The sequence below is a fragment of the Notolepis coatsorum genome (assembly GCF_963971535.1).
Source record: "Notolepis coatsorum genome assembly, chromosome: 3".
NCBI classification, from domain to species: Eukaryota; Metazoa; Chordata; class Actinopteri; order Aulopiformes; family Paralepididae; genus Notolepis; species Notolepis coatsorum.
The window spans coordinates 64,642,683-64,658,054 of record NC_140167.1 but is presented as its reverse complement, the minus strand read 5'-3'; the positions used below and the strand labels follow the sequence as shown (position 1 = coordinate 64,658,054).

At 43.3% G+C, this 15,372-nt stretch overlaps 1 protein-coding gene across 1 annotated transcript in view; it reads left to right on the top strand.

Moving 5' to 3' along the window:
- lrp8 (low density lipoprotein receptor-related protein 8, apolipoprotein e receptor) overlaps positions 1 to 15,372 on the top strand; it is a gene marked incomplete at both ends in the record, with an annotated part of 393,308 nt that overhangs the window by 293,360 nt on the left and 84,576 nt on the right. The window contains 2 exon segments of the mRNA XM_084311233.1: positions 551 to 670; positions 968 to 1,093. Of these exon segments, the coding sequence (XP_084167359.1) occupies positions 551 to 670; positions 968 to 1,093 (246 nt within the window).

Here is a 15,372-nt window from a genome sequence, read left to right as displayed (position 1 = left end):
ATTGTTCTGTCCAGGAGCCTACTGGGGGTTTCTTCATCAATATTCAACTCCTCTCTCCCCCCTCTCTCTCTCTTGGTCTCTCTCTCTCTCTCTCTTCCCCCACCCTCTCTCTGTCTCTCTCTCCTTCTCTGCTTCATACTACCATCTCTCTCTTTCCCTCTATCTTCCTTCCCATCACTCTTTATCACCAATATTCCCTCCACCCGACTCCTCTTATCTTTCACTTTCCTCCCTCTATTCTGCTCTACTTTTGCTCTCTTTCTTCCCCCCCATATCTCTCTATCCTTCCCTCCCTCTCACCCTCTCCACCTCAATCTCTCCCTTTCCCCAACCTTAATCCACCTCCCCATCCTATCCCCTCTCTCCCCCCTCTCTTTCCGTGTGCATCTCTCGCTCTTTCTGTGTGTCTCTCTCTACCCCCTCTGGCCATTTCCCCCTCTCTCTATCACCCCCTCTCTCTCTCCATCTATCTCTCTACATCTCTCTCTCTCTATCTCTCTCTATCACCCTCTCTCTCTCTCTCTCTCTCTCTCTCTCTCTCTCTCTGCAGGTCTTAATGAGTGTGCAGATAACAACGGGGGCTGCTCTCATGTCTGTAGTGACAGCAGGATTGGTTTTGAGTGTGGCTGTCCCCCTGGCTACAAGCTGCTGGATAAGAAGACGTGTGGAGGTACAGCATGAAGCCTGCTGATCCAGCATTAAAACCTGGATTAATCCAGGCTTGTCAGGCATTGTCATACTTGTGTGTGTGTGTGTGTGTGTGTGTGTGTGTGTGTGTGTGTGTGTGTGTGTGTGTGTGTGTGTGTGTGTGTGTGTGTGTGTGTGTGTGTGTGTGTGTGTGTGTGTGTGTGTGTGTGTGTGTGTGTGTGTGTGTGTGTGTGTGTGTGTGTGTGTGTGTGTGTGTGTGTCCACTGTCTCTGTAATCTCCAGAGGTCTTATTGAGGTATTTGTGTTGTGTGTCCTGCAGATATAGATGAATGTGAGAATCCAGAGGCCTGCAGTCAGATCTGCATCAACTATAAAGGAGACTACAAGTGTGAGTGTTACGAAGGCTACGAGATGGACCCCGTCTCCAAGGCCTGCAAGGCTGTCGGTAAGGCTTTAAAACAGATATACACACACACACACACACACACACACACACACACACACACACACACACACACACACACACACATATATATATACATGTACATATATACACACACACATGTGTATATATATATATACACAAAGCACACACACACAAAGCACACACACACAGACACACACAAAACACCCACACACACACAACCTTTCAGCCAGTATCCAATGGGAATCTGTGTGAGGGGAGGCTGGCTGTTCTAATGAAACATTAGATGTCTCCCTCCCTCCCTCCCTCCCTCCCGTGTGTGTGTGTGTGTGTGTGTGTGTGTGTGTGTGTGTGTGTGTGTGTGTGTGTGTGTGTGTGTGTGTGTGTGTGTGTGTGTGTGTGTGTGTGTGTGTGTGTGTGTGTGTGTGTGTGTGTGTGTGTGTGTGTGTGTGTGTGTGTGTGTGTGTGTGTGTGTGTGTGTGTGTGTTAGGGGGGTGAGGGCTGTGAGGGCTGACCGGTTTGTTGTAGGGCACATGCCATTTATTTTGGCCCCCTGCCGTCCCAGGGTAGATGCTCCAAGTCTGGGCATGAATAGAAATGTAACCCCTGGTTTCAAGAGGAGGCCCCCTGGAGGTTCTCAGAAGCTATAGGTACTTTTTCACTTAGGAAGAACTTGAAGAAGAGACGCTTGACATCCTGATTTATTTGATAAAATATGAAGTACAACAAGATATAATTCTAGTGGCTCAGCGGGCGAAGGCACAAGCCATGTACATCAATCCAGCTCACAACCTGCATGTCAGATGGTATCCTATGTCTCAAAAGCTATGTCTCTTTCCAGAAGTCATGACCCGGTTATGAAAAATAATCTACAGGCCGTGTTGTGAGCAGTTTCATGTAGGAACTATCCTCTACCGAACTACACCCCCATACTAATGAATTCTGTTTTCAATTATTATTATAATTATAATTTTTTTTATGCTTTGAGCATCACAAACCGAGTGCCATTCAGCTCTATTGTATTGGAGTGACGCTGGATATCTCTACAGCAGATCTCTTGAGTGAACTGCCCCTTTAAGTCGTCACCGTGAGGTAATGAGAGAGTGTTTAAACGGAGACACTGTCCCCGACCTTGTCTCTAAGTGGCGTGAAAAACATAATTGATTGCTCCCCCGTTCCCTCAATGTGAGTCTTTATTACACAGAGATACAGCAAATAGGCCATGTTAGAGGCCTGGGCATTTATTAGAGGGGAATATGGGAGGATTGGAGAGGAGGAGTGGAGGGGGCGGATGAACGGATGGATGTGCTCTAAGAATAGCTCTTTGCACCGTTGAGGTGATGGAGAGTTGCGTATGTGTTCCTTAGTTGCGACTTATAATGTGTCAGGTAGATAGAGAGAGGAGGGAGAGGAAGAGAGAGAGGAAGAGGAAGAGAGAGAGAGAGAGAGAGAGAGAGAGAGATAATAGGATGTGTGCTATGCATACAGGTTTGTGTTTGTGCATATTAAAAGTATGTGTGTTTGTGTGTAGGTCCCCTGTAGGGATAGTCTTGGCTAGAGATATATTCTGAGCAAGGGATAGAGAGATGAGTAATAGAGAGAACAGGGGTGAAAGGACATGTAGAGAGAGAAGAGGAGAAAGGTAGAGAGTGGGATAGACTAACAATGGGAGAGAGAGAGCGAGGGGCATTATTATTATTTATGTGTTGGTTTATTCGCTCCGATGTGATGTGACCATAAATACAGCCGCGTCTGCTTTGCGAAGCCTAGGTAATGCACGTTTAATGAAGCTATACTCGCCCACTAACTCGCAGATTTACAGCACATTTAAAGATACACACACACACACACACATGCTCACGCACACTCCCATACACATATTCAACGTACGTACACACACACACAGCGTTTAACACACTTGCACGTGCACGCATACATGTACTCACTCATTATACATCCTTTCATGAACCTTCACACACAATAATTTACACAAACACACACACATACAGATGAAGCTTTTAGTTTTCCTGGGCGCTTTGCCGCGACGTGAGCACGGTTATATCACGTCGTGGAAATGAATTAGGAACCCAGGCTGCTGTTCTATTTTATGCCGCCAGGAGGCGCAAAGTCATTAGACGGACGCTACAACGTCCTACACAGTATACTGTATAACGATCTGTATGTTTTGTTGTCTAAAATAAATACCATACCATGTCTAAAGCAATGTTGCTGAATAAAATAATTAACCAGTTAAAACCTGTCGAATGGAGCAGTCAATATATATATTTTGTGTAGATAGCTAGGTGGGCTCTATTTATAATGATATATTTTGACTAGTACCGTGGTCTAGTGGTTTATCCCCATTCCTTTCAAGCCGACGCCCGGGGTTTGATTCCCAGGCCTTTCTAATATTTATATATTTTTTTTATTATTTATAAAATTAAATTGCCCGCAACGATGTGCATAATACAATAGTAATAATATATAATAAGAATCCAACCAATAGAGCGACATTGTGCAATAAACAAGTAAACAAAGTAGGGCATATCGGCATTTGTACATGAGTTATTCTGAGTCAACTTATTGTCTGTTGTTGCTACGCAACTTCACTTGACTTGAAAAGACTTGATACCTCCCCCCATGCCCAACGATTAAAAATTAACGTTATTAAATGTATATATATTAATTCATTTTGCGCGAATCCACACTTCATTTCCCAGACCCACTTTGTTTTGAAACAACCAATCACGTTGCGCGATAGCACGAGCGATCCACAGTCAGTAATAATGTTACAGCTGAGTTCACGGCGAAATGTGAGTTCAGCCTCCTCTGAACAAGCCCCCAGGAAGCTACAATGTGAGAGCAGAGTATTTAGCTTCATATGTTTATTTTATTTTATTTATTTAGCACATTATTTAAAAAAACAGTGCTAGGAGGGAACGAAGCCCAAAGGGCATGTACAAAGTTCCACTCCCATCTCATTGTCCATAAACAATATGAACGAAATACATGTGTAGCAAGGTCTACACACTATAGCGAAAACATGGAAGATTGACACGAGTCAGTAACAAGAACAATTATTATTATTTTTTTTGATATACAGCAACCTAATTATATACTTCAGGCTAAGTTTTGCCAATAATATTACTCAGCTCAATGAGCTTAGTCCAGCTCAATACATACAATTGTTAAGGGGGTGCAGACCTGAGAAATACTTTCGTCTTGTTTACATCAGGGTCCCCCAACAATTAGCATTTCAATGGTGTGTGTGGGGGGTTGCCAATCCAATGTGACACCTTCACAGGCTAGTCTTTCTCTGCTCTGCATCCCCTTAAACATTTTGTGTGTATTGAGCCATACTGTATTGTACCCATTCTGCAATCAGTTAAATAAAGTTTTCATTAATTCATTCTGTCCATCTGTCTCTCTCACTTGTTTAATCTTTCACTGCAACACTGGTTCTCTCGCAAAACCCCAAACGTTACAATGCCCGCTACGATTGTGCAATAAAACAATAGTTTCGTTTGAGTTTACTCAGTTTATTTGATCAGGGACAGTGCATATCAATCAACAGTTATACATTTATAAATGAATACAATTACAGAAGAAAAAACATTATTATCAAACCAGATTGGAGGAGTGTAAAGGGGATAGTAAGAGACTATGGAAAACATTGAATGAACCATTTGACATTGCAACTCATTTCAACAATTACTTTGTTTCCAAGGTAAACACAATTATAAATCAAATGTTGCCAATGAGTGGTAAGCTGTCAGACTCTGTAATTAAAAAACATATAATGTATGACAAGAAATGCCGATTTAAATTTAAATGCACAAGTCCAAATGATATTGAAAAGCTCCTCCTATCACTTAAACCAGATAAACCTTGCGGTGTTGATAATCTGAATGGAACACTGCTACAAATCTCTGCAAAATGTGTGGCTAAGCCACTATCACATATTTGATTTGTATGTTTTTTGTTTAATGCCCTTGTTTTTATGTTGAAACGTGTTGTGTGCCGTGTTGGTCAGGACTCCCTGGAAGAAGATATATTGTATCTCAATGGGACATTCCTGGATAAATAAAGGATATAAAAAAAAAATAGAAAAGAAAATAGCTGACACTTTTATCCAAAGCGACTTACAAGTTCTGTTCGACAACTTGTAACTTCTCAGTTACAGTGGGTGACAATATTGTCACAAGGAAAGATGAAATTACCTACCTGGGTTCCATCCTAGAGGCTAATCTCTCCTGTGACAAAATTATTAAACAATTATTAAACACGTTACATACAAAACTGTCTCTTCTGTTATTCAAGTGTTCTGATGGGAATGGTGTATTGTACCACACATAAAAATAGGGAAAAACAATGTCCAGGCACGCACTCCAGGTTTTTCCAAATTTATTGGCAGCCTGAAATCATATCATGACGTTTCGGTGTGAAACGTTTGACCAATTACTTGACAAATGACCTGTCGACCAAGATGGCCACAAGAACAAGAAAATACAATAAAATGTAATATAACAAGCTGTACGCAATGTATATAAAGAAACAAGAGGAATTAAAATACAATTATATAGGATATAGTGTGTTTTGTCTCAAGTGCCATGCTTTCTCAAAATCCTGCAAAACTGAAGATGTCCTCCACAAAAAAACTCAACATTGTGATTGTGCAAAATACAATAAGTAAATACCCTAGAAGCAGTGGATATTGACACATTGAATGCATAACATAGGAAGGTTGTAGAAACATTAAGCCTTAGTCGCATCAATGTCAGCATCAGCATCTTGAATGGATTAAGCGACTTCTTCACAGGAAGGTGGGGACTAAGGTATGCATAGAGTGCTAACAAAATCTGGAATGTAGGTAGACCAGTGAAAAATAAAACCTTCTCATCTTTACCCACAAATGCACTTTGGTCATAGGTAGAGGACAACTGTTTCACATCAGAACGCAACTGAAGGTTTTCCGCTCTCAGATTTATAACTTCATTGGTCATAGAATAAATAAAATCACCAGTCATATCAGTTTGAGTACCTATACTGCACACATTATCACTTGCAGCAGAATCATCAGCAGCAGCTGGTATGTCCATAAGAAGCAAGGCATGGGCAGCATCCACCTTCAGTTTCTGCTGGGTACGATTCACACGCCGTTGGTATTGTGTTTCTTTAGGTGGTTGCAGAGAAGAAGGCTGTTGCTTTCCGGTCATATTTACAGATGGCACCCAATCTGGGTCATCTTTCTTGTACAGGTGACACTTTTTACCTGGAATACAATAATGAAAAATATAGCACACTTTAGACGCTACATTTTAGGAACATTTACAGAAACGGAGTCTTACACTGTAGTAGGTTATGAAATGAGATAAGAATCATATCCAGCCTCATACTATTCCACTGTAAAATGATAGTCGCTGTTATTAATATTTCACATAACGTTACCTGACGTAATGTTACCATAACGTAAACTGAGTCTTACACTACTACTGTAGTAGGTTATGAAATGAGATAAGAATCATATCCAGCCTCATACTATTCCACTGTAAAATGATAGTTGCTGTTATTAATATTTCACATAACGTTACCTGACAAGAAACACTTTGTTTTGACACTACATTTTAGGAACATTTACAGAAACGGAGTCTTACACTGTAGTAGGTTATGAAATGAGATAAGAATCATATCCAGCCTCATACTATTCCACTGTAAAATGATAGTTGCTGTTATTAATATTTCACATAACGTTACCTGACGTAACGTTACCATAACGTAAACTGAGTCTTACACTACTACTGTAGTAGGTTATGAAATGAGATAACAATCATATCCAGCATCATACTATTCCACTGTAAAATGATAGTCGCTGTTATTAATATTTCACATAACGTTACCTGACAAGAAACACTTTGTTTTGACACTACATTTTAGGAACATTTACAGAAACGGAGTCTTACACTGTAGTAGGTTATGAAATGAGATAAGAATCATATCCAGCCTCATACTATTCCACTGTAAAATGATAGTCGCTGTTATTAATATTTCACATAACGTTACCTGACGTAACGTTACCATAACGTAAACTGAGTCTTACACTACTACTGTAGTAGGTTATGAAATGAGATAAGAATCATATCCAGCCTCATACTATTCCACTGTAAAATGATAGTCGCTGTTATTAATATTTCACATAACGTTACCTGACAAGAAACACTTTGTTTTGACACTACATTTTAGGAACATTTACAGAAACGGAGTCTTACACTGTAGTAGGTTATGAAATGAGATAAGAATCATATCCAGCCTCATACTATTCCACTGTAAAATGATAGTTGCTGTTATTAATATTTCACATAACGTTACCTGACAAGAAACACTTTGTTTTGACACTACATTTTAGGAACATTTACAGAAACGGAGTCTTACACTGTAGTAGGTTATGAAATGAGATAAGAATCATATCCAGCCTCATACTATTCCACTGTAAAATGATAGTTGCTGTTATTAATATTTCACATAACGTTACCTGACGTAACGTTACCATAACGTAAACTGAGTCTTACACTACTACTGTAGTAGGTTATGAAATGAGATAACAATCATATCCAGCATCATACTATTCCACTGTAAAATGATAGTTGCTGTTATTAATATTTCACATAACGTTACCTGACGTAACGTTACCATAACGTAAACTGAGTCTTACACTACTACTGTAGTAGGTTATGAAATGAGATAACAATCATATCCAGCCAAGAATATATTTCACATTACCTGACAAGAAATGCGCAGAACAAACTCGAATGTTGACAAGAGTCTTGCCATGGAAATCCTGGTTCAGTTTGGCCAACCACAAACGTCTCCTTTCCTGAGACAATTGTTTGCCCTCTTCTCCTTGATTTGTGATGACAATTGGCAATCTGAAGAACTCCAAATGCTTTTCCCTATCCGACCTATTAGTACAGCCAAGAACACGGCAATAATTGACCATTTTGAGCAAAAATGAACTTGAAGAGTTGCTAGTTCGATGCAATCACGCGTTGTTTACATCCAAGTTTATCGCCAAGTAGGCCGACTTCCGGTTTGATGACGCGCCGTGAGAACACTCTTAACTCATGTACAAATGCCGATATGCCCTACTTTGTTTACTTGTTTATTGCACAATGTCGCTCTATTGGTTGGATTCTTATTATATATTATTACTATTGTATTATGCACATCGTTGCGGGCAATTTAATTTAATAAATAATAAAAAAATATATAAATATTAGAAAGGACTGGGAATCAAACCCCGGGCGTCGGCTTGAAAGGAATGGGGATAAACCACTAAACCACGGTACTAGACAAAATATATCATTATAAATAGAGCCCACCTGGCACCTCCACTGCTAATTCGACAGGTCTTAACGGTTTCATTATTTTATTCAGCAACATTGCGTACACAAACTTATTGTTACCAAGAAGCATTACACTAACGCTTTCTTTTGATGAAATGAATGGACAAGAGAGCCGTACGTCGGCCATCTAATGAAGTTAGATTTGACACGTTTTAATATTATACACTTTGACTGCTGAATTGACACGTTTAACTTATTCATTCTTTAATTCAGCAACATTCATTCATGCAGTCTGTAGACATACTGTAGGACGTTGTAGCATCCTATGAATGAAGTCACCAGCTGTAATGGAATTGAATGGAACTCGAGCTTAGTCCAGCGCGGAGCTCCTCCAATGAATGAACAAAAGCCGGCGCGTCGGGCAGTTGTCACCAGCTGTATGAGAGCGCCCCCGCTGGTCATTGTTAACATTAACCTCGCAAAACGGCATCATAACGGCAGGCAAACAGCTGTTCCTGGACTTTTCCCAGCTGTATCTGTACACACACACAAACAAACAAACATACTTGTTTCAGTCTAGCTGATTGGCCCAGCCTTAGTCCTGTGCTTGGCGATAGGATGTGACAGCTGACGTGACAGTTATCATTAAAGCATGTCACTCGCCGGGCTGAAAAACCCCCATGTCTCTATTTGTGGCCCTGATATCCGAGAGACGTGTGCAGGCAGGCAGTAGTAAAAACACACACACTCTCACATAACCTTCCAGATCCTTTCACATAAACCCCTGCATTCAAGAGCACGAGCGTAACATTAGTACTCCATTTTACATCAGGGCTGCTCACAATGCGATGATTTTATCCCCCTGAGTTCCTGTACAGATAGTTGCCTTTCTACTACATTACTGGCCTTGTGCTTTTCAAAGAAGAAAAACATGGTCAAGACCAACGTTCCCTTTCAATCCTGTAGCCATGGGTAGTCAGTCGCCTCTGGTTTAGCTCCGCAACGATTGTGCACACTTTTAGCTATTATGTTTGTTTTTTCTACTTTTTTTATTAAAACATCACTGGCGGGTACGTCATACGACCGCCAGACACTTATGGACCTAAACCCCAGACTCAAAGAGGAGTTTGGAGACACTTTATGCCTAGAATGGCCACCGGAGATCAGACGGGACAACGAGGTCAACAAAGACAAAGACAAAGGAACCGGCAGGAAGAGACACAGAGGCAAACGTGGAGGAGTCAAGCTGAGGTTAAAAAGATCTGCTTACCGCCCAGCAATTCCATCCATCTTTCTGGCGAATGCACGTTCGTTGGAGGGAAGGATGGACGATCTGAGAGCGAGGGTCCGCTTCCAACGTGAGGTGAGAGACGCTAACATCATGTGTTTTACAGAAACTTGGCTCAAGCCAGAGACTCCGGATCATAGCATCTCTCCCTCGGACTCCTTCACTGTCCTACGAGCGGATCGCACGGCAGCCTCCGGCAAGAGCGACGGCGGTGGGGTCTGTCTCCTCACGAACAATGGCTGGGTTAATCCCAAAGAGGTGCATGTTCTCTCACGCTCATGCTCCCCAGACATGGAACATCTTTCAATTCTGTGCCGTCCGTTCCACCTCCCCCGTGAGTTTACTGCGGTCATCATGACCGCTGTATATATCCCTCCACAAGCGAATACCGTCAGAGCGCTGGCGGAGCTACACGGACATCTCAACAAACATCAAATTAAACATCCAGACGCAGCAATGATCATAGCTGGTGACTTCAACCAGGCGAATTTGAAAAAAGTGATGCCGTCCTTTTTTCAACACATCGCCTGCTCCACAATTCAGAGCCGGCTCCACCATTGACGGGGGCTACAAGCTCATCAGACCACAACTCCATCTTGTTATTCCCCGCTTACAAACAAAGATCACGTGACGCCGCCGTGTCACGTGTGACAAAAAAATGTATCGACCAATCAGAGGCCACGCTCCAGGATGCGCTCGAGGACACGGACTGGAATATGTTTCAAGGAAGCGCCAGTGACGTCAGCGAGTTCGCGGACAGCGTTGTGTGCTTCATAACAACACTCGCTGACAGTATTGTCCCCACGAAAAAGGTGCGGGTCTTCCCAAACCAGAAACCGTGGGTGGACAGTACTATCAGAGCAGCTCTGAACTCTCGCACCACTGCTTACAACCTGGGCAGAGAGTCAGGAAACATGGAGGAGTACAAGGCTACAGTCTATACTCTGTGCAAGGCTGTAAAACTTGCAAAACGGACATATGCTGATAAACTGGAGACACAAATGGCACAAAACGACCCAAGAGGCTTATGGCGGGGACTGAGGACAAAGGGCACAAAGTCAGCGCCCCCTCAATGGGGAGCGACGATGCCTCTCTCGCGGACAAACTCAACTCTTTCTACGCTTGGTTTGGTGTAGACAGTGGCGCCGCTAGCTGTTGTGGAGGGGGGGGGGGGGGGGGGGGGGCAACCGCGGGGCGGCGGGGACGCTCTCTCGTTGTCGGAACACAGTGTGAGAAGAGCATTTATGCAGGTGAACACCAGAAAAGCGGCTGGCCCAGATGGTATAACAGGACGCATACTTAAGTCCTGTGCCAACCAGCTAGCCCCTGTGTTCACCGCCATATTTAATCAATCCCTGGCGGAGTCAGTGGTCCCTGCCTGCTTCAAGATGTCTACCATCATCCCTGTACCGAAGAAACCCTCCCCAACATGTCTCAATGACTACAGACCGGTGGCACTCACCTCTGTGGCCATGAAATGTTTCGAGAGGCTGGTCAAGGAGCACATTTGTGCCTCCCTCCCCAGTGATATGGACCCTATGCAATTTGCATACAGGACAAAGGGGTCCACTGACGACGCGGTCTCCCAGGTACTGCACAGCACCCTCTCTCACCTTGACCGCCAGAAGGGGGGCTATGTGAGACTGTTGTTCATTGACTACAGCTCAGCGTTCAACACCATAGTCCCCACCAGACTGGTGGACAAGCTGATCGAGCTGGGTCTGAGCTCCGCCCTGAGCGCCCGGGTACTGGACTTTCTGAGTGAAAGACCTCAGGCGGTCAGGGTGGGGGGTCAGACCTACAACACCATCACCCTGAGCATCGGGTCCCCCCAGGGCTGTGTTCTGAGCCCCCTGCTGTACTCACTCTACACACACGATTGTGTGGCCAAGTTCAGCTCCAACTCCATAGTGAAGTTTGCAGACGACACGGTGGTGGTGGGGCTGATCTCGGACAACGACGAGAAGGCCTACCGGGAGGAGGTTGAGGTACTGGAACGCTGGTGCCAGGACAACAGCCTGCTCCTGAACATTGGTAAAACCAAGGAGCTGATCGTGGATTATAGGAGAGGACAGCAGGAGACACACACACCACTGAGGATAAACGGGGCTACCGTGGACAGGGTGAGCAGCTTTAAGTACCTGGGGGTCCACATCTCAGAGGATCTGACATGGACAACACACATAGACTCAGTCGTAAAAAAGGCGAAGCAGCGCCTCTACCACCTGAGACAGTTAAGGAAGTTCAGAGTATCTGGGAAGATACTCCAGTCCTTCTACTCTGTAGCTGTAGAGAGCATCTTGACTGGAAACATCACTGCCTGGTATGGAAACAGCACGGCACAGGACAAGAAGGCCCTACAGAGAGTGGTGCGCTCAGCCGAGCGTACCACGGGTATTGCACTACCTCCCCTGCAGGTTCTATACAACAAGAGGTGCAAATCCAGAGCCTGCAGAATAATGAAAGACCCTCACCACCCCAACAACAGCCTGTTCCAGCTGCTGAGGTCAGGCAGATGCCTGCGAACCCCAGCTACTAGGACAGAGAGACTTCGGCTCAGCTTCTTCCCCCAGGCCATCAGAGCCTTGAACACTGAACTCTCTACACACAAACACACATGAGCACACACACGACACGCACGCTGTACACGCTCGCACACTAGCAGCCACTTTAACATGAGCAAGCACACACTCATGCTGCACACGCCCACACTTATGGCCACTAAGGAAAGGTCACTTTAAAAATAGTATAGTAACAGTTAGGGCTGACCTTCGAAGCTTTTTTTGGCAATCGAAGCTTCGGGGCCGAGTTTCGATTATAATTCGAAGCTTCGAAAAAAAATGATTTTTTTTATTATTTTTTTTATCTTATGTTGTGGGACTTGTACAGCACTTTCATAAACTTTGTTGTTTTTAAATGTGCTCTATAAATAAAGTGGGTTGGATTAATTAATTAAGTAGCCCCTTTCGTGACTGAGCCAACAAGGTTTCACTCGGCTGTGTGATTTAATTCAAGGTGGATCGCTGTTGTCGTTTGAACAACTTCAGATTTCATGGGAACTACCAATCCCCCAAATCAAGAATGTTTAAGATGAATGAAGTAAGATTTTGATTATTTGAAATATGGCCTGTGTAGACTAAACTATGCACAGAATTATGTCAGTCTACAAGGTCCGGATTCTACATGGTCCGGCAATGTAGACCTTGTAGACTCCACTACAGACCAATTATCAGTGAATGTTCATGCATTTTTAAGAAGGGCAACTTCCACAAAAAAACAAAGAACTCACCAAAACATCTCAGTAGCACCTTATCTAAATTTTATTTCCTATTTTGTTTATTCATCCCAGTATCTTTCTTTCTTATGTGTGGAATTCTACAAGGCATGTAGGTGTATATGTATTTGAGGATGATATCCTTCAAACTGGCAATAGTGATGATATAATTTGGGCAGTGCTGAGCTGGGTTACTTTCCTCCAGTGTATTTGTCCACCGGCCCCACCCAATGGCCCCATGCACACACACACACACACACACACACACACACACACACACACACACACACACACACACACACACACACACACACACACACACACACACACACACACACACACACACACACACACACACACACACACACACACACACACACACACACACACATTTACATTTACATTTAGTCATTTAGCTGACGCTTTTATCCAAAGCGACTTACAAGTTCTGTACGACAAGACAGCAAGAAGGGTACAACTCTATCAGCTGAGTAACAATGTTTATCAAAGTGTTGCATGTTACAGTGTAGGTTAGTTTATTAGGAAAAGTGCATGACAGTAAGGTTAGTCACGGTTAGATTTTTTTTTTATTTTTTTTTAATCATTTCAGTGAGTCTTTAGTCGACGGCGAAAGATTGGACGGGATTCGGCTGTCCTAACTGGGATGGGTAGTTCTCACACACACACACACACACACACGCACACACACACACACACGCACAAATCGAAGTAAAAAAAATTGAAAAAAATTTTTTTTGAAAAAACTTTTTTTTTTTAAACTTCGATTTTTTTTTTATGTTCGAAGCTTGTGCCATCGAACGAAGCTTCGAAGCTTCGAAGTATTTAAGACAGCCCTAGTAACAGTAACAGTGTATATGCACTACCAAAGGACCTAGCATGTCCTCCATGCTCTGTAAATAACTTATGTACAAATACCGATATGCCCTACTATGTTACCTGTTTATTGCACAATGTTGTTTTATTGGATTCTATTATATGTTTATTGCACAATGTTGTTTTATTGGATTCTACTATATGTTGTTACTACTGTATTGCACATCGTTGCGGGCAAGACCACCCGCATTTCATTGTATACTTGTAAAGACCCTCTTGTATGCCGGACAAGAGAGCCGTACGTCGGCCATCTAATGAAGTTAGATTTGACACGTTTTAATATTATACACTTTGACTGCTGAATTGACACGTTTAACTTATTCATTCTTTAATTCAGCAACATTCATTCATGCAGTCTGTAGACATACTGTAGGACGTTGTAGCATCCTATGAATGAAGTCACCAGCTGTAATGGAATTGAATGGAACTCGAGCTTAGTCCAGCGCGGAGCTCCTCCAATGAATGAACAAAAGCCGGCGCGTCGGGCAGTTGTCACCAGCTGTATGAGAGCGCCCCCGCTGGTCATTGTTAACATTAACCTCGCAAAACGGCATCATAACGGCAGGCAAACAGCTGTTCCTGGACTTTTCCCAGCTGTATCTGTACACACACACAAACAAACAAACATACTTGTTTCAGTCTAGCTGATTGGCCCAGCCTTAGTCCTGTGCTTGGCGATAGGATGTGACAGCTGACGTGACAGTTATCATTAAAGCATGTCACTCGCCGGGCTGAAAAACCCCCATGTCTCTATTTGTGGCCCTGATATCCGAGAGACGTGTGCAGGCAGGCAGTAGTAAAAACACACACACTCTCACATAACCTTCCAGATCCTTTCACATAAACCCCTGCATTCAAGAGCACGAGCGTAACATTAGTACTCCATTTTACATCAGGGCTGCTCACAATGCGATGATTTTATCCCCCTGAGTTCCTGTACAGATAGTTGCCTTTCTACTACATTACTGGCCTTGTGCTTTTCAAAGAAGAAAAACATGGTCAAGACCAACGTTCCCTTTCAATCCTGTAGCCATGGGTAGTCAGTCGCCTCTGGTTTAGCTCCGCAACGATTGTGCACACTTTTAGCTATTATGTTTGTTTTTTCTACTTTTTTTATTAAAACATCACTGGCGGGTACGTCATACGACCGCCAGACACTTATGGACCTAAACCCCAGACTCAAAGAGGAGTTTGGAGACACTTTATGCCTAGAATGGCCACCGGAGATCAGACGGGACAACGAGGTCAACAAAGACAAAGACAAAGGAACCGGCAGGAAGAGACACAGAGGCAAACGTGGAGGAGTCAAGCTGAGGTTAAAAAGATCTGCTTACCGCCCAGCAATTCCATCCATCTTTCTGGCGAATGCACGTTCGTTGGAGGGAAGGATGGACGATCTGAGAGCGAGGGTCCGCTTCCAACGTGAGGTGAGAGACGCTAACATCATGTGTTTTACAGAAACTTGGCTCAAGCCAGAGACTCCGGATCATAGCATCTCTCCCTC